The sequence below is a fragment of the Rhincodon typus genome, chromosome 28, assembly GCF_021869965.1.
Source record: "Rhincodon typus isolate 14 chromosome 28, sRhiTyp1.1, whole genome shotgun sequence".
Lineage (NCBI taxonomy): Eukaryota > Metazoa > Chordata > Chondrichthyes > Orectolobiformes > Rhincodontidae > Rhincodon > Rhincodon typus.
In genome coordinates, this window is record NC_063359.1 from 37,357,564 (window position 1) to 37,378,359 (window position 20,796).

The 20,796-nt window shown below is 44.3% G+C and overlaps 1 protein-coding gene and 1 non-coding gene across 2 annotated transcripts in view; one reads left to right on the forward strand and one right to left on the reverse strand.

The window, feature by feature from the left end:
• The window catches only part of LOC109937100 (collagen alpha-1(XXVII) chain B-like), a 298,313-nt gene that overhangs the window by 136,643 nt on the left and 140,874 nt on the right, over nucleotides 1-20,796 (forward strand). Inside the window, exons 8-9 of the mRNA XM_048613403.1 lie at nucleotides 1,748-1,801; nucleotides 8,597-8,641. Of these exons, the coding sequence (XP_048469360.1) occupies nucleotides 1,748-1,801; nucleotides 8,597-8,641 (99 nt within the window). The remainder of the gene's footprint in view (nucleotides 1-1,747; nucleotides 1,802-8,596; nucleotides 8,642-20,796) is intronic.
• Nucleotides 690-761, reverse strand: trnac-gca. The gene has a single exon. It is a non-coding gene; the product is annotated as a tRNA-Cys (tRNA).

A 20,796-nucleotide genomic window follows, 5' to 3' on the forward strand; every position in this document is an offset into this window, starting at 1 on the left:
AACGTCAGCTTTCCTGCTCCTCTGATGCTGCTTGGCCTGCTGTGTTCATCCAGCTCTACACCTTGTTATCTCAGATTCTCCAGCATCTGCAGTTCCCACTATCTCTGAGCCATTAAACTTTGATTGGATATTGTAGTAGGTGATCAAATTGGAAAGTTCGGAAATTTGGAAAGCAGTTAACTGAATTGCATTTGCTTGATGCCTTGATTAAAATGGCAGATAGATTCATAATCGGGCATCACAGTTTAAGAATATGCCACTAAGGATTGAAATGAGGAGAAATGTCTTCACCCGGAGCGTGGGGAGCCTGTGGAACTCTGCCACAGAAAGTGGTTGTGGGCAAAACATTGGATATTTTGAAGAAGGAATTGGATATAGTTCATAGAATCCCTACAGTGTGGAAACAGACCCTTTGGCCCAACAAATCCACACTGACCCTCAGAGCATCCCACCCAGACCCATCTCCCTCATCTACACATCCCTGAGCACTATGGGTAATTTAGCATGGCCAATCCACCCTAACCTACACATCTTTAGGCTGTGGGAGGAAACCAGAGGAAACCTACACAGATACAGGGAGAATGTGCAAACTCTGCTGAGGGTGGAATCAAACCTGGGACCCTGATGCTGTGAGGCAGCAGTGCTAACCACTGAGCCACCCTCTAAAGAGAGTTCAAGAGCCTCTATAAAGGGGGCACCCAGACTTGAACTGGGGACCTCTTGATCTGCAGTCAAATGCTCTACCCCTGAGCTACACCCCCACTGTGGCAGGTTTAATTCTTAGGGCTAATAGGATCAAAGGATATGGGGCGAAAGTAGAAACAGGGGACTGAGTTGGATGATCAACCATGATCATTTTAAATGGGGGAAGCAGGCTCGAAGGGCTGAATGGCCTACTCCTGCTCCTATTTTCTATGTTTCTATTAATACCATACAAACAAATTGAGCCTTCATGGGTTATTTCAGTCAGTAGTAGTTACAAGGCTAACCTTTACGAAAAATAGCAAGCTGAGTCTGAACTCCATATTCACTGTCACGGCCATTGCAGGTTTAACCAGGATCTGAAAATCCACAGTGGTTCATCAACTGAAGTATTAACAGGAAGGCAAGCATACATCAAAACTGGAATACTGCAATCTGCTTAATTTCAGACTGATACAAAGCAGCTCAATTTGTTTGCTAACACAGAAAGCTTCCCTGCTCCGCACCAGAGCAGGATGGTTTGCAAACAGCACCGGTATAGATCAGAATTACAGCACCGGTATAGATCAGAATTACAGCACCGGTATAGATCAGAATTATGTCTGTGTAAATTTAAACTAAAATTTGAGATGACTTGGACTAACCTGAGTCTGTTGAATTAAGAATAGTTCTGTGTGCTGTGTTATCGTGCCCCTGGGATTAAGCTGAAACATGAATTCCTTGGAATAAGGGACGTCCAGAATTTGGATGCGAGGTTTTTGCACTGAAATATGCTGCATTTGGCAGGGGAGCTCTGTAATTGTGTGCATGCATGAATACTATATAAGCAACACATCTGCAGAATAGTTTCCAAAGGCATATGCTAGAGTGTGCTTTACTCTGTAATCCCAACTGAGATGTCTCACTGCCTTTCTCAATGAAATGGAAATTGTTGCTCGAAACACATTCAAAGGGTTTTAAACTCTGGCCGTTGGGTCGATGGAGACAAACAGGCTTAAAAAAAAAGCAACCTCATCAGTGACATTGTCCATTTCTTTTTTAACAGGGGGTGCGTGGACCTACTGGAAGTCGAGGTGCCAAAGGTTATCCTGGCAGGCAGGTGCAGTAAATCTTCTCGTGCCGTGCAGTTTAACACCGAGAACATGTTCATATATTTACAAAACACGTCTAACTGAGAGTTTACAGAAAGGCCGGGGACATGGCCTGATTATAGGTGGATTTAGCCTGACTGAGCCAGCACGGAGGCAGTGTGCGATATGTGTATTTCACACCGTATAGATGCTGAGAAACACCGTATAGACACCTAGAGACACCGTAAAGATTCTTAGAAGCGCTGTGCAGATGCTGAGAAACACCATATAGACACCAAGAACAACTGTATAGATACTTAGAAACACTGTGTAGACACCGAGAAACATTGTGTAGACACAGAGACGCTGTATAGACACTTAGAAACAGTATAGGTACTGAGAAGCACTCTATAGACACTGAGAAGCACCCTATAGACACTGAGAGACACTGTATAGATACTTAGAAGCACTGTATAGGCACCAAGAGACACTGTATAGACACTTAGAAACACTGTATAGGCACCGAGAAACACCATATAGACACTGAGAAACATCATACAGACATTGAGAGACACCAAGAGACACTGGGAAATACTATAGACGCTCAAACGCTATATAGACATGAGAAACACCGTATAGACACAGAGAGACACCATATAGACACCGAGGAACACATATAGACACTGAGAAACACCATATATACACAGAGACACCATGTAGGCCATGAGAAACACCGTATAGACACTGAGAAAGACCACATAGACACCAAGAAACACCATATAGACACCGAGAAGCACTGTAAATACACTGAAAAACACTATTGACATCAAGAAACACAGTATAGACACCGAGAGACACCGTGTAGACACTGAGCTGACGAAATTCCTATCTCCAACTCTGCTGCGTCGATGTGAAGAAAATGTGGGCGAATTACTCAAACTGTGTGTGTCCCTATTTAAAATGAGCTGTAAAGACAGAGTGGAATTTGAACAATTGTTTCTGAGTACAACACTACAGTTGCCTATACATTTTTCCAAAGGCAGCAATCCCTGTATTTTTGCACTCCTTGTTTCAGGGCGCAGATATTGTATTCAATATTTAACGCTGATGTTGGGTTGAGATCCTAGAATTTTCATCCTCCGACAGCATTGTGTCAGAAACACAGACTGAGGGGGATGATACACCTTTCTCTGGGACAGTGAGGGTTAGGCGGTCAATACCAGTTTTGCCAATGATGCCCACATTCCAAGAATAAAGTTAAGAATGAATCATCGTAGTATATCCATGATGTCAGTAGAAGGGGCAAGTTACTGCAGATGCTACAATCTGTACTGAAAACAAAAAATGCTGGAAATCACAGGGGGTCAGGCAGCTTCCATGGAGAGAAAGAGCAAGCTAATGTTTCTGTGAAGAGTCACCTAGACTCGAAACGTTAGCTCTCTCTCTCTCCACAGATGCTGCCTGACCTGCTGTGATCTCCAGCATTTTCTGTTTCCACCGCATTTGAAGGGACCTTTTCCTACACCATCAGTTCAGTTGCACAGGCAGCAATATGTGACAAGGCAATATGACTGGGAAACCAGCTGGATTAAGTAATAACGATTAGAAGTAGCTTTGTAGTTAAGATCGCCTGGAACTTGCAGGGGTATTCTCCTGAATGGATCACTACAGCATTCGATCCCCTTGTAAAATCAGCATCATTTCATGTGCAGCTTCAAAAAGAAAATGGGACATGGAGAGTAGCTGATTTTTTTAAAGCTTTGAATAGACTCGTTTAGTTTCCTCTCTGCATTTATAATCGGAGCGTCTTTAAATAATGTTTTACACAATTGAGAGCAGGTTAATTAAGTGCGGTGAAAAATTCGCAGCTCAAATAGAGACATGGATTACGTAATATTATCCAGCTGAGTGAAGAAAACAGACTTCGATTTATATCGTGCTTGTTGATGACGTGTGACGCACAATTCTGCACATCAAAGAGCATATCAGCCCCACAATTTATGATGATATATCATTTCTCTGCATTCTTGTAAGAGCAAGAAGACAGGAGACTTGTACAAATGCAGTCAGCAATCTGTAGGGGAGGCCGAGTGGTATTATCGCTGGACTGTTAATCCAGAGACCCAGATAATGTTCCGGGGACCCAGGTTTGAATCCCGTCGTGGCAGATGGTGGAATTTGAATTCAATAAAATATCTGGGATTAGCAATCTAATGATGACCTATCGATTGTAGGAAAAACCCATCTGGTTCACTAATGCCCTTTAGGGAAGGAAACTGCCATCCTCACCTGGTCTGGCCTACATGTGACTCCAGACCCACAACAATGTGGTTGACTCTGAACTGCCCTCAGGGCAATTAGGGATGGACAATAAATGCTGCCTGGCCAGCGATGCCCTCATCCTGTGAATGAATAAAGAAAAACTGAAACTGAAGGCAAAACTGGTCAAACTAATGGATGATGCAGCCTTTAGGAACATTGTGTTCAACAAATACTGATTCATTCTTCAACAGTGTGGAATTTGGCAAGCCTGGTGCTGTTCTGATGCTGGATGACGATCACTATTTTGTGGAAGATTGAGTTTTTTTTTCTCTCTCTTTCTCTGAAATGTTCATCATGCTTTAGATCTGGAAAACCCACCAATCCCACTCTGGTTCTGCTTTTTATTCTGCTTTATTGTGGGAAGGGAATGCACAGTATCTGACCATCTCCGCCATGCTTAGCAGTCAAATTAATTAATTAATTCAGGAAGCACCACAGAGTTACATGAAATTTGATGGGTGAGCTCTTTAATGACTACAGGTTGTGGAGTCATAGGAGTTTACAACATGGAAGCAGGCCCTTTGGCCCAACGTGCCCATGCCACCCAGTTTTCACAATTAAACTAATCCAGTTTAAATGAGTCCTGTGTAGAGGAGGTGATGGCCTAGCGATATTATTGCTGGACTGTTAATCCCTGGACCCAGATAACGTTTTGGGGTACCTGGGTTCGAATCCCACCACGGCAGATGGTGGAATTGGCATTCAATAAAATATCTGGAATTAAGAATCTAATGATGACCATGAATCCATTGTCAATTGTTGGGGAAAAACCCATCCTTACCTGATCTGGTCTATATGTGACTCCAGACCCACAGCAATGTGGTTGACTCTGAATTGCCCCCTGGGTAATTAGGGATGGGCAATAAATGCTGGCCTAGCCAGTGACGCCCTCATCCTGTAAATGAACTTTTTAGAAGTTTGCCGGCGTTTGGTATTCATCCGTGTACCTGTCAAAATACTTCTTTAATGTCAAAATTGTGTTTGCTTCCATTACTGCAAGGGGTAGCATGATGGCTCAGTGGTTAGCACTGCTGCCTCATAGTGCCAGGGACCCAGGTTTGATTCCAGCCTCAGGTGACTGTCTGTGTGGAGTTTGCACATTCTCCCTGTGTCTGTGTGGGTTTCCTCTGGGTGCTCTGATTTCCTCCCACAGTCCAAAGATGTGCAGGTTAGGGTGGATTGGCCGTGGGAAATTGCTCATAGTGTCCAGGGGCATGCAGGCTGGGTGGGTTAAGCCATGGGAAGTACAGGTTTACAGGGATAGGGTGGTGGGGTGGGATACTCTTCAGAAGGTCAGTGTGGACTTGGATGTCTGCTTCCACACTGTAGGGAAGTCAATGATCCAATACCTCTAACAGTCAGTTCCACACACTTTACCACCCTCAGTGTGAAAACAAAAATTGCCCCTCTGGGCCCTTTTGTATGTCTCTCCTCTCACCTTAAACCTAAGTCCTATGGTTTTACACTCCCCTCCCATGGGGCAAAGCTGTTGGCTATCTACCTTATCTATGCCCCTCGTGATTTTATAGACTGCTGTAAGGTCACACCTGAGTTTCCTGCACTCCAGGGAAAAAAGACCCAGCCTATCCAACTTATCCAGATTCGTATGCTGTTGGAGGTCATAGAATCATTACAGTATGGAAACAGGCCATTTGGCCCAACAAGTCCACACCGCCCCTCCGAAGAGCATCCCACCCAGACCCAGAGCTGGATTCTTCTTAAAAAAATTCATGTAAATACTGTGCCATCTAGAATTTAAACAGCCAGACTACAGTGAACTCACATTGATTTCCATTTGTCTGGATGTATAAACTGGTGAATAATATTTGGATATATTAAGAGCAGAATAAAATTCTTTAGTTTGATGTAATTCCTGGTGCTTCAGTCTTTGGTCACATCTGATTGGGATTTTTAAATTCAACGCATGCTTGCCAGAATCTTTATGCTTGTTTTCTATAATTTGTGGAAAATCGCAGGCTGGCAGGCAGAGAAGCATAACGCCCAGCCCTCTTAACTCTCCAGATTTCTTGTTCTGTTCACAACAGTGAAGCACTCACTATGTTCGAGAGCCCTTCAGATATCAGATACAATTTGAGCAACTAATGTATGAAAGTATGTTACAAGTGAAATACTTTTATCCTCAACTGTACTTTCTAAAAATTGTTTGCCAACCAGGAATTTCCTCAGAAGGATTGCTGCCTGGAAGTACTGGTGTTTGACTCTCTAAACCAGCTTTTAGTTACTATGCGTAATTGACAATTCTTATATATTCTGAGGGCCGGCATTGGAGTGCAATAAGTACGTCCTTCCTTCGATAATCTCTCTGGTTCACTAATGCCCTGTAGGAAAGGAAATTTACTGCCGTTACCTGCTCTGACCTACACATGACTCCTGACCCACAGCAATGTTCTTAACTTCCCCCTGAAATAGCTTCGAGAGCCAGTCTGTTCAAGGGTCATTACAGGATGGAGAGCAAGTGCCAGCCTCAGCAGAAACGCCTATATCCCGTTTAAGAATAAGTTTTAAAAAGTGAGGAGACCGAAACTGTGCCCCATACTCCAGCCGCGGTCTCACCACAGTAAAGGAGCTGGAATCTGTACTGCGAACGAAACATGTTGGAAATCACAGCAAATCAGGCAGCCCCCATGCGATTGTAACGTTTAAACAAGATCAATTTTGATGAAGGTGTTCACACAGCAGAGCACAAACTAATGCTTCTGATCGAGATGACTCTTCATCAGAGCAGTCATGTGTCTAACCAGGCCCTGTTTAAATTCAGCAAGACCACCTTAGATAGCTTTAGATTATTACCTGGTTAGACACATGTACGGGTGAAGGTGGGATTTGAACCTCGAATCTCTGACCCAGAGATACAAGGCCACCTTACTCTTGTACTGTTATTCCCTTGTAGTAAACACTGACATGCTGTTTGTCTTACTAACTGCTTGCTGTGCCTGCATGCAAACCTGCTATGCTATGAGGGAGCATTGTGCCACAGTGTCCCCACCTCAAGGCAATACAATGTGGGTTAAGTCCCACCTCTATCATGACACGTCTGAACAGGTTTTTAAAAATTTTTTTCTCTGCGCCCAAGTCTTGCTGAATGTCAGCATTTAGAAGTTTCCCACCTTTTAAAAAGATATTCACACCAGAGTGCATAGTTATCTCCAAACCCTCACATCCTTTGTTTGTTTTGAGCAGTGGTCTAACTTCCTGATGTCAGCATTACAAGAATTGATTTGTTATAGATCATGACAACAGCAAGACTGGAGTAAAGTTAGTGCAGGGTGTGAAAATCACTCAGTATTTTTCAAAGATTTATGATTTGGGAGACAGCGTAAAATCTCTGTTGCAGTACACACGCAGTGAGTAATGTGTGGCCTTGATTTGAACTCTGCAGAAACCATTTGAGAGCGGTTCAAGTGAGCCATGGGAACTGATCTGCCCCTGATCTGACCTTTGGTGGTGGCCAGGCCATTCTTCCACTCCCCCCACCCCAACCAAAAACCTGCTGATGTCCCCTCTAAGTATGGTCTAATGGTCTAACTCTTAGATCTTTACATATCAGCCATGATCGAATGGCGTAGCAGACTCAATGAACTGAATGGCCTAATTCTGCTCCTATGGTCTGAGTGTGCACATGATGCTGTCGGTATTAGTATCTGTAATTTTGACCAGCTGCCTGAGAATGGGAGCACTTGCTGGCTTGTATTCTGCACCAAACCAGGCTGAAAGAGCAGCAATACCCCAGTTCCTGAAGATTAATACCAATTTTTTTTTTTGGTTTGGTGCAGGAGAAACAGGGGTTGCATGCCCCTCCTGATTTCCTCTCTCCCCTACTCCCACACCCTCAGGTAAGCGTCTTCTCCCATCTCTGATTGCCCTACTTCAAGGCCATTCTGGCAGGTCTCCTGTGCTTTCCCCAAATGCCTGCCAAATTCCTGTCCTGGCTACCGACCACACGATCCGTCCTGGAGGACCCTCTTGGAAGTGTCAGTGAAGCTCAGAGGTGAAATCCTGTCAGAATAAAAATGATCAGAGGTATAGATAGAGTGGGCAGCCGGAGACTTTTTCCTAGGGTGGAGGTAGCTATTACGAGGGGGCATAGTTTTAAAGTGAGTGGAGGTAGATATAGGGGAGACGTCAGAGGTAGGTTCTTTACTCAGAGAGTGGTAGGGGCATGGAATACATTGCCGGGAGACGGTAGTGGAGTTGGCCTCATTAGGGGCATTTAAGCGGCTATTAGATAGGCATATGGATGATAGTATAAGGTAGGGGTGGAGGTTAGATAGACCTTAGGTTTAGGGTAAAAGTTTGGCACAACATTGTGGGCCGAAGGTCCTGTACTGTGCTGTACTGTTCTATGTTCTATGATCTATGACCCTGGCATGCAAGCTCACCACTCGAACTTCTGCCTCCACACACCCTTTCCCTTTCCCCCTTCCCCCAAGACTGTAGCTTCTGAAATGCCCTTTTTATTGAGCCTGCTCTTTCTTTTCCAGGGTTTACCGGGACCAATGGGGAAGCCGGGACCGAAAGGGTATCGGGTAAGTGATCAAGGCTCAAACCACTTCCTGTGAAATCGAAGGGTTCGGTTCATTTGACTCAGTGATGAATCGCTTCATTGTTTTCACTAAGTCGCCCTCTTCCTGGGGGTCGCGTGAGTGTCGGACCCTCAGTAAAAGGCTCACGTGGATTTTGTGAGTCCTTTTACATTATCCAGAGGTTGTGCTGACTGAGCTTCTCAGTTACATAATTGTTTTGTTTTTCTTTCAATGAAAAGCAGAATTAAGACGATTTTAGTAAACAATTTTCAGCTCGTGAACCTTATCTAAGTGAGAGATGGGATCCATGTATTGACAAGATTTGGATTTGGGTTTGTGTCTGTCTTAATAAATGGAGTGAGAACACGTCTTTTGGTCTGTTTCCCTCTCTGTCTATTTCCAGCAACAGGCACGCTAAACCTAATGCCATTTTGTCCCCACTTTCTCAATGTATCTTCCTGTTGGTAGTAGCGAGAAAAAGATCTCAAGATCATACAGTCTAATGGTATACAGACTTGAATATTCAACCTTTTCCTGGACATAATCTCCAAAGTTAATTAAGTGGATACTGGACGCTCCTTCTCTCTTATTTTCCTCATCCTCAGCTCACTAATCAGTGCCGAGGAGAGGCTGAAGAAGTTGGGACTGTTGGGAAGAAAGCCAAGAGTTGACAGAACCGTGAGAGATAGTAAGAACTGCCGATTGCTGGAGTCAGAGATTTCTGAAGAAGGGTCCTGACCCGAAACGTCAGCTTTCCTGCTCCTCTGATGCTGCCTGGCCTGCTGTGTTCATCCAGCTCTACACTGTGTTGACAAAACCATGCGTGAGCTGGCTGCAGTAGATAGGGAGCAGCTCAGAAAAGAATGAGGGAATAGATTTGTAATGATGTGCAAACAATGCCAGGGGGCTGTGAGAAAAAGGAATCTTTTTCACACACTGAGTAGTTAAGAAATGCACTGCCTGGAAATGTGGTGGAGGCAAGTTCAATTGGGGCACTCAAGAGGGGCATTGGATGGAAATAATGTGCAAGGGTTTGGGGAAAAGGCAGGAGATTAGCGCTGGACAATAGAACCAGTGCAGGTATGATGGGCTGAATGGCCTCTTTCCACATTATAACAATTCTGTGATTAAAGGAGTGACATTTTGCCTCAGTACTGCGGAATAGTCACAGGGATTTGACTTTTAAGATGACATAGTGCTGTCCTGACATTGGAAAAGATGTGTAAGACATAAATAAAAAACGAAAAAACTGCGGATGCTGGAAATCAGAAACTAAAACAGAAATTGCTGAAAAAGCTCAGCAGGTCTGGCAGCATCTGTGGAGAGAAATCAGAGTTAACGTTTCGGGGTCCAGTAACCTGTGTTCTGAGGAAAGGTCACCGGACCCGAAACGTTAACTCTGTTTTCTCCTTCACAGATGCTGCCAGACCTGCTGAGCTTTACCAGCAACTTTGTTTTTGTTACCAACTCACTAATTTCCTTTAGAGAATCATATCTTTACCCAGGCTGGTTTACATATGCCTCCAACCTATCTCTGAAAGGCCACTCAGTTCAAGGGCAATTAGAGGTGGGAGTCAAATACAGCAATACCCAAATCCCATGAAAAGCTCCATATTAGGGTGAGAAGGATAGCTCCAAGGAGAAACAAATCCTGCAAATGCTGGAAATCTGAAAGAGCAGCCTGGAAATCTCAGCAGATCATGTAGAGAAACAATAGTTCATGTTTCAGGGAGATTTTTTTTATATGATTGACAGCGAGAAGTTGTTCTTCATTACATATGAGTTGTAGCGTTGTAGAGTTGTACCCAGATCCTGCCTTCGAAGCTGAGATTGTGGAAATGTGGGAGAATATTTCTTCAATAAATGTGGAGTTGTTTTAAATAAAAGTGAGGGTGGCGCTCAGTGGTTAACACTGCTGCCTCACAGCGCCAGGGACCCGGGTTCGATTCCACCCTCAGGCGACTGTGTGGAGTTTGCACATTCTCCCCATGTCTGCTTGGGTTTCCTCCAGGTGCTCCGGTTTCCTCCCACAGTCCAAAGATGTGCAGGTTAGGGTGGATTGGCCATGCTAAATTGCCCCATTTTATCCAGGGATATGCAGGCTAGGTGGGTTGGCCATGGGAAATGTGTGGTTACAGGGATAGGCTAGGAGGGTGGATCTGGGTGGGATGCTCTTCAGAGTGTCAGTACAAACTCAATGGGCCGAATGGCCTCATTCTGCATGGTATGGATTCTATGATGCTTCAAGTAGATGACTTTTTGTCAGCACCTGTTTTGGAGGATGGTCATGATTGTCTCTTCAGCAAGAAAGAGCTGTCTGTTTGTCAGATATACCCAGGGTTTCTTCCTTGGGGTTATTAGTGACATTTTCACTGGGACTGTACAAGGTGGAGCGTACTAAGGATAATATTTGTGTCAACTGACCAGAGCCGACCAAATACCCCATTATAGCAATGGTTACAGTCAATTATATTAGCCCTAATGAGTAGATGGAGTGTTCCATCACTAACTTGCTCTATCCCAGCTGACATTGTTGTGGTTCCCCAGAAACGTATTTATCTGTGGCTTCAGACCTTTGAACAAACTCCTCAGATTACAGAGTTGAAATAATAACGACGCCTTGGAATTGGCAGTCGGTTCATGTGTGTGTGTGATCGGCTTTTCACCAACGTTCACAAATTCCATTCTCACAATATTCGCTTTCTCATGTCATCCCAGAATCACAGGATGAGGCCATTCTGCCCATCGTGCCTGTAACTAGATCTATTATCTTGTTCAGCTCTATTATCTAATGCTAATCTCCTGCCTTTTCCTCAAATCCCTGCACTCCATCACAATGCAATGCCCTCTTGAATATCTCCACCACATTTCCAGGCAGTGCATTCCATACCTGAACCACTCGCTGTGTGCAAAAGTCTTCTCACATCATTCTTGCGTTGTTTGCACATCACTTTAAAAGTTCTTTGAATGGTCCTCAAATGTGGTTTTCAGGATCTTGACATATAGTGCAAAGTGCCGGCTGTTTGTTGCCCTTGGTTTCTGTGGTTCTTCTGAAATACCATGGTGTTGTTGCCATCTTTGTAGGCACTTATTCTTCTCTGTCTATTCCTGTATTGCTAATTGGCTTCCTTTCGCAAATCAATTGGAGAGTTGTCTTGATGTTCGGTATGAGATTATATTGGATAGATAGTGCCAAAGACAGGGCCTTTCAATCCATGCTAGAGTTTATCCCGAATTCACGCCTCCTGTTTTCTTTCTTCATCACCAAAACCCTGTGTTTGCTTCTCTCTCTAGCACTTGGCCAGCTTCCTGTTAAATGCGTCTTTGTAATTTGTTTCCACCGCTCCCTGGGTAGCACACTGCTCATGCTACCTCTCCTCAAATGAAGAGGTTTCTTTTGAATTGCTTATTGGATTTCTCAGTGGTTTATTTTACGCTGATGGCCTCCTGTATCTCTGTGAGAGGAAACATCTATCATAAGGAGGTTTGCTCCCTCATCAAGAGTCAGACGTTTCACTTGGTAGCTGTGAACCCGGGTAAAGTGTCTTGCCAACATACAGGGCTGTGATTGCATGAAATGGTCACCATCCACCGACGAGGGGATTTGGATCATTGTAGAATATCTCTGCATTTACTCCTCAGCACAAGGCCATTCAGAACATGCATGCACTTGAGTGTATTTTGTTGAATGGTTCCATTGCCCCCAGTCCCAGGGCCAGAGGAGTTTGTTTTACTGTAAATGTTTCTCTGACCATCACCTTTGTTATTTTTGGTTGTCGGTATTTTTTTGTTCCTCTTGAGGTTTGTTGATGAGGTTCAGGTCTGGGAAGTGCATGTAAGGGATTCATTCCTATATTTAATGGCCTGAGCAATGAAGGCAAGCGTGCCAAACGCCTTTTTCACCATTCTGCCTACTTATGACTCAACTTTCAAAGACCTGTGTACTTGAACCCCTAGGTCTCTCTGTTTGACAACCCTCCCCAGACCCCTACCATTAACTGTGTAAGTCCTTCCCTTGTTCATCTCACTAAAACACAATACTTCACATTTATATAAATTAAGCTCTATCTGCCACTCCTTGGTCATCAGGAACATCCTTCTTGTATTTACCATGTCTAATCCAGTTAGAAGTTTATAAGTTTCTCTGAGATTCTCCCTCATTCTTCTAAACTCGAGTGAATAAAGTCCTAACCTATCCAGTCCCTCCCTGTCTGTCAATCACACCTTCCCAGGAATCAGTCTGGTGAGCCTTCTTCACACTTCCTGGATCCACTTCAAACCAGTACAGAAATAGATGAAGTGATGGTACATCGAACACTTGATGGTTCCCATTTGACAACAAGTATTTGTATCTCTGACTCTCGCTCTTCCTAGGTTCCTCTTTTGGCCAGTTCCAGCAGGTGTATGGCCAGAGAATGTCACTAAATGAGGAAGAAAGGTTAGCAGATGCATGGTCATTCCTCAAAGGACAGACATCCTCCGAGCATCACAGTGCCACTCTGTTCTTCCAATGCCCTTCAGAGGCATTTAGTTCAATCAAGTATAGGTTCAAGGATCTTCCAATCAGAATAAAATGATGCTTCAGGGACATACCTCATGTGCTGCACAAGACAGACAATGTTGCTGACCGTGTGAATTGCAGTGTTCCAATCTGTTGTTGAGATGTGACTTTTATCCAGATAATAGGACTTAAGGAAAGAGCTTGTCATAATTGTGTGTAGAGAAAGGTTTCAGTTTGAAGGGTTATGAAGAGCCTACAGTGTGGGTAATCCTCTCTCCATGTTTTTCAGACATCATGTAAGAGGGATGCTCAGTTAGTTGGATGGCTGGTTTGCAATGCAAAGGATGGGTTCAGTTCCCATACTGGCTGAGGTTCCCATATAGGGCCCTCCTTCTCAACCTCACCTGAGGCATGGTGACCCTCAGGTTAAACCACTACCAGTCATCTCTAATGAGAGAGAGCAGCCTATGGTCACTTGACCTTATGAGGGGGATGTTGGGGGAACCCTTTTAAATATTGCTTGTTTAATCTTCTCCAATTGCCTCAAAGGACACAGGAATCACAGCACTGAATCATAGATTCCCTACAGTGTGGAAACAGGCCCTTCAGCCCAACACACAAATCCTGGGAGCATCCCGCCCAGACCCCTATAACCCACTGAATCTACACATCCCTGAACACTACGGGCAATCCACCTAACCTGCCCATCTTTGGACTGTGGGAGGAAACCAGAGCACCCAGAGGGAACCCACGCAGACACGGGGAGAATGTGCAAACTCCACACAGACAGTCGCCCGAGGGTGGAATTGAACCTGGGTCCCCGGCACTGTGAGGCAGCAGTGCTGGCCACTTAGCCACCGTGCCACCCTTGTCTGAAACTCCTTTGAACAAGAAAGTTTGATTGCTGGTCTTAATTTCAGCTCGAGCAAGAGTTAATGCCAGTGTGTTAAGAAGGGGAATTAGCTAGTACTCCACAATGTTGAGGTGACCCAGACTGCAAAGTATATTGGCTAAGGACAGGGCTGGGTTTAACATTTAGTAGTTTGAAGATAATTGCTGTCTAGGTATATGCATAAAGAAAGGTTCGTTTCACATCCATAATGTAACCTTATTCTCGCATGAATCAGTTTCTCTGGAGGGAGAGAAAATTCTGGTGGAGATAATAAAATTAAATGCAAACAAATTAAATATTCTCAGCTGAGAAAGGATTTGTCACCCAGTTGTTTCTGGTTTGCATGGTACACAGTAACATTTGCTTGTAGTTCACACGTGAGTCATACAGATAGCAATTTCTATGTTATTCTGGAATGCTCACTATTTTCTTCCAATAAAAAGGACTAAGTGGCGTACAAATTTTAACGTGCTGTGTATAAAGTATGTTAGTCTGAATAGAAATAGCTACTATATTCTTTGTTTGCTTGGAAAATAATGTTATTTTAGAAGTAAGATGGTCAGGATAGAGAGCAGGTGGAATCTTGGATACGTTCAGCAAAGTAATCTCTTTTACTCAATGGTATAATTGTTTTCATGTGCTAACATTGTTGGGCCTGGGAATGTGAGTCATTAACTACTAAATGTCTAACTTGCAGCTCCAGTGTGTGTTTAACAGAGTAACTCGCCTTGGATAGGCGTCTTCACTTTGATGCATGGGAAGACAGGCCTACGGGTGATATGGCAGTTAGTGATAGTCCTTTGGTCAGGAGATCTGAGCCAGGATTGGCCGGGAATTCAGACAAAGGGATGGAGAGTGGAAAACTCCTTTACCATTCAGTTTCCACTTCTCTGTGCTTATGATCTGGAGAAGCCGGTGTTGGACGGGGGTGGACAAACTCAGAAGTCTCACGACACCAGGTTATAGTCCAACAGGTTTATTTGAAAGCAGCGCTCCGAAAGCTTGTGATTTCAAATAGACCTGTTGGACTATATAAAAACCGAAAGAACTGCGGATGCTGTGAATGAGGAACAAAAACAGAAGTTGCTGGAAAAGCTCAGCAGGTCTGGCAGCATCTGTGAAGGAAAAAACAGAGTTAACGTTTCAGTTCTGAGGAAGGCAACATTCCACGGTCATGGCATTTGTTCAGAAGAACAGGGTAATCTTCCATCTCCAATGAAACATTTTCTACAACTATGTTTAAAGTGAAGAACAAAAACAGAAGTTGGTGGAAAAGCTCAGCAGCTCTGGCAGCATCTGTGAAGGAGAAAACACAGTTAACGTTTCGGGTCTGGTGACACTTCCTCAGAACTGGACCCGAAACGTTAACTCTGTTTTTTCCTTCACAGATACTGCCGGACCCGCTGGTGGACTATAACCTGGTATCGTGTGACTTCTGTCTCTGTACTTAGGCATCATTTTTTTTCAGATCCTGCACTGGTGGTCTCTGTGGAAATAGTAATGGACCACATTAATCCCCCATCCTGTGGACCAAAGTAGTGAATCAACAAGTGGGAATATAAGAAAAAAAAAACAAATTTAAAGAAAATTAGCAATCCACTAAACTGGATGCCATGATTCCTCTGAGTACACCGGAGACAATATAACTCCTATTCCTCTTGATTCCAGTGTTATTCTTCTGAAAATTGCTAATTGTCCAGTCCTCCCCTGACTTGGAGAATTTCTATTAAGACTGTCTTCTGAGACGTGGACGAGAGACAAAAGCAGTGGGCAGCTCTTATACTTTGTATATCATGAAATGTCAGTTGTTATGCAAGGGTCAGTGATAAGTTCCTTGATCCTGCATTGCCTGGATGGCTGATAGATTCTCCCTGGTTGTGTTTATACTGTGAATAAAGGGCTGAACTCTTCAGTTTAGCAGAAACAGAAAATTCCAGTCATTCTAAGACCAGGTGCAGTGATACATGTATAGGCTCAGTAGCCTTCCCACTCTCATTGCCGACATTAACTATAAACAGATTTTTGGTCGATACCTGTTAACAGCGAATCAATCCATCTCCAGGAGTAATCAGGATCAGCATGGGAGTTTGTTTTTGAAACATGTTGTGAATTAATCATTCAAACTAGCACATCTCAAAAGTTATTTTCAGACGTTGTTCATCTGTAGAGGATGAATACTTTTTGGATTGAAAACATATGACCCAGGAATTTGAATTGTAGAATCCCTACAGTGTGGAAACAAGCCATTTGGCCCATCAGGTCTACACTGACCCTCCAAAGAGCATCCCACCCCATAACCCTGCATTAGCCCGTGGCTAAGCCACACATTCTTGGACACCAAGGGCAATTTAGCATGGCTAGTTCACCTAACCTTCAGACAATGGGCGGAAACCAGAGCACCAGGAGCAATCCCACACAGACAGAGGGAGAATGTGCGAACCCCACACAGTCAGTCGCCCGAGGCTGGAATCAAGCGCAGTCTCAGTGCTAACCACTGAGCCGCTGCACTGCTCTCGTTATGAAGCTAGACCAATGGGTGCACTTTGCTTTTGGAATAAATGTACCCAGAGTATCAGACAAACTAAATAGTCTGCAGTAATTTTTAGAGAGGCAGCAATGTACGAAATGTCATGGGGTTGTTACTTAGAGTCGTAGAGATGTACAGCACAGAAACAGACCCTTTGGTCCAACTCAGTCCAACCAGGTATCCTGAATTAATCTAGTCCCATTTGCCTACATTTGGCCCATATCCCTCTAAACCCTTCCTATTCATGTCCCCAGCCAGATGCCTTTTAAATGTTGTAATTGTACCAGCCCCCACCACTTCCTCTGGCAGCTCATTCCATACACGCACCACCCTCTGCGTGAAAAAGTTGCCCCTTAGGTCCCTTTTAAATCTTTCCCCTTTCACCTTAAACCTCTAGATTTAGACTCCCCTACCTGGGAAAAACCCTTGTCTATGTACCCTATCCATGCCCCCCATGATTTTATGAATCTCTATAAGTTCACCTCTCACTGCAGGGAAAATAGCCCTAGCCCATTCAGCGTCCCCCTAAAGCTCAAACCCTTCAACCCTGGCAACATCCTTGTAAATCTTTCCTGAACCCTTTCAAGTTTCACAACATCCTTCCTGTAGCAGGGAGACCAGAACTGCGCGCAGTATTCCAAAAGTGGCCCTAACCAATGTCCTGTACAGCCACAACATGACCCTGCCAACTCCTACACTCAATGCATTGACCAATAAAGGCAGGCATACCAAATGCCTTCTTCACTATCCTATTCACCTCTGACTCCACTTTCAAGGAACTATGAACCTGCACTCCAAGGTCTCTTTGTTCGGCAACACTCCCCAGGAAGTTACCATTAAGTTTATAAGTCCTGCCCAGATTTGCCTTTCCAACATGCAGCACCTCACATTTATCTAAATTAAACTCCATCTGCCACTCCTCGGCCCATTGGCCCATCTGATCAAGATCTTGTTGTACCCTGAGGTAACCTTCTTCGCTGTCCACTACACCTCCAATTTTGATGTCATCTGCAAATTTACTAACCTGTTTATTATTTTTCACAAACAAACACAAAATATTGGAAAAACTCAGCAGGTCTGGCTGCATCTGTGGAGAGAGAAACAGTGTTAATGCTTCAAGTCTGGCATGACTGTTGTTCAGAACAGAAAGAACATTTTTTGCAATTGATTTTGAATGTAGAATGATCAGAGTTGTCCTTTTTTAGCCTTGGGTTTCTGTCTTCAAATCACTTCACATGTGACCCCTTCCTAATGCTGCCAGCCTAAGATCATTTCCCCCTGAAAACAGAAAATGCTGGGCATGACAGCGGGTCAGACTGCATCCATGGAGAGAGAGAGAGCAAGCTAATGTTTCAAGTCTGGATGACTCTTCATCAGGGCTGATGTGAAGCATGGCGGGGGCAGCATTTATGTACTATCGTGGTTGTGGGGCGGGGATGGTGTGTGGAGAGTTGGGGGAGAAAGGGTGCTGAAAGTGCAGATTAAGCAATCTTAATCCTACAAGATCATTTCCATCTTTCCTAAGTGGCTCGGTCTGAATTCAGGTCTTCGAGGGGGAAGAACAAATGAAACTGACAAATAATTGGAGCACGAACATTAAACCCTTGACATTTATTCTTCTGTTAACACAGCTGCAAAGTTTATTGAGAGTCTGTAAGTTAAGCTACAGAGCGGGAATTCCCACCATTTTCACATCCAAACAGACCAATAAGACCTTAAGATGTAGGAGCAGAAGTAGGCCGTTCAGCCCATCGTGTCTGCTTCACCATTCATTGAGTTTCTCTTTAATGGCTGACCTGATTGTCATCAATAAAAAATTGAAACAGCCGCGGGTGCTGTAAATCAGAAACAAAAACATAAATTGCTGGAAAACCTCAGCAGGACTGACAGCATCTGTGGAGAGAAATCAAGAGTTAACGTTTCGGGTCCGGTGACCCTTCTTCGGTTCTGAGCTTTTCCAGCAATTTCTGATAATCCTCAACTCCACTCTCCTGCCTTTTCTTTCCATAACCCTCAATTTCCCAGCCGATTAAAAATCTGTCTGTCTCATGTCTCTGTAGCTGAAAGGAAATGTTCGAATTAGATGTGATTTATTATTCAGCCCCTTAAAAGCCATCAGTGTGGTGTTTCCATCATTAAGGAAAATGTTAAAAATATCATTGATGCAATATAGTTGAAGCAATGGTGTTCCAACACAGTGGGTCATTGAAATGAGAGGGAAAGGAAAAACTGTGTTTACATTGTGTTTATCAGAACCCTCTCGAGAATGCCCCAAAGCACTTCATTGTCAGTGAAATACTTTGATGAGCGAATACTGTTATTATGTAGGCAAAAAGTAGTGGGATGTAAGCTTCTTGAGTGTAGTATCTGTCTCCATAGTTGGCAGGTTCCCGATCTCTCTTGTGCTGCCAAGAGACTCCCTGCTGAGTCTGGGCTTTCATCAAAGAGGAGGAAATAGAAAGAAGAAGACATTGTAGGATGCTCGCTTTTCCTTTAAAGCAGCCGGTGGTGCACTAGAGTCAGGCTAAGGCTAGTGAACGAAGCACCAGCCTGCCTTTGGAGCTGAAGAATGGAGTGCATTGTTCATTGAAGGATGAAAAGAATTGAAACAGTGCAAATTGAGAAGCTCAGGATGTATTTTACGTTGCTCAAATACAGAATAGAGAAACCGCTCTTACTAATACCTGCCCTGACTAGGATTGAGAATTTGCTTGTGAGGGTTTTGTTTTTATTCTTCCAAGCAATGTCGTTGACTGTTCCAGCATTTATTGCCCGTCCCGAGCTGCCCTGGAGACAGTGGTGGTCCAGGGAATGTAGGTACATCCGCAGCGCTGAAATACCCAGTTTATTGATATGACGTTCCATGAAGAAAGCTTCATTTTCAAAGTACCCTGATAGCAAGGATCAGTTATTGTAACTATTTAATGTACTGTTCACAGCTAACACACACTTTCTGCTCAGTTAATATGAATCTACTTTTGGGATGGCATAGTGGCTCAGTGGTTAGCACTGCTACCTCACAGCACCAGGGATCCGGGTTCGATTCCACCCTCAATTGATTGTCTATGCAGAGTTTGCACGTTTGCCCTGTGTCTCTGTGGGTTTCCACCCAGTGTCCTGGTTTCCTCCCACAGTCCAACCATGCAGGTTAGAGTGGATTGGCCAGGGGAAATTGCCCATAGTGTCTGGGGATGTGCAGGCTGGATACAGAGACAGGATGGGGGACTGGGTCTGGGTGGGATGCTATTTGGAGAGACAGTGCAGACCACATGACCTCTGTCTGCACTGTAGGGATTCTCTAATGTATAGCAAATTACCCTTTGAGGCAGCAATTTTGACTATTAAATATTATGGAACTGGTTAATCTAATCCAAAAATTGTGATTGGCCATGAAATAACTCCACAAGAGGCTGGTATCCCATCACCACGTCACCTTTTACTTACACACGCATAGAACATGACACTGGTCCAGCTCCCTCAGAGCCATCTCTCAGACTGAACAGAACCTCTGACCCTCCTGTCATTAGTAAATGTGTCAAGTGGAGCATATGGGTTACAGGGTATTCCAATGGAAGTGGATACCCTCCCCAGGCCGAATGAGCTTGAGGAACACCACTTGAGTGAAGGCAATTGCATAGCCTCATTCCAGACATATCCTGAACAGAGGGACTCTGGGTCAGCCCACAGCAAAACCCCAAAACAAAGCCAAGCCTTGACCAAATGGCCTCACTCCACATCTGTCAGCCAGGGCTCCCTGATTGGAGCAGATTAACAGCCCCAATCAGGGAACTGGTATTCTATGAAGTTCACCAGGCTGTCCTCATTACAATCACAACATCCCTCCTGCTTTAAGCCCAGTTCTTTTTCCCGTAGCCTTTCCAGGGGCATTTTTCACCAGGTCCGGTTCCTCCAACTCAGCCTTGGGTACAGCTGGCATGTACCAGACTGTAGCTCACCTTTTGGGCACGGAGCGCCTTGGAGGAAATTCATCCTTTTCCTCAGGGCAGTAAAGGCTGTGACATCAGCCGTGTCCGTCTCAGACTCTGGGGTTTCTTCCACACGGGATGGAGTGGGAGAACCCATGGGTTCCACCAACCTTTCTGCCTGTTCTGACGGGCTGAGGTATATTTTGCTGCTGCCCCGTTTGCGAGCTTGCAGCTTTCGTGCGGTTGTTCAGGACCAGCTCACCCACCAGATCCTTTACGTCGTGGGACCTAACCTCACATCGACCACGCCTC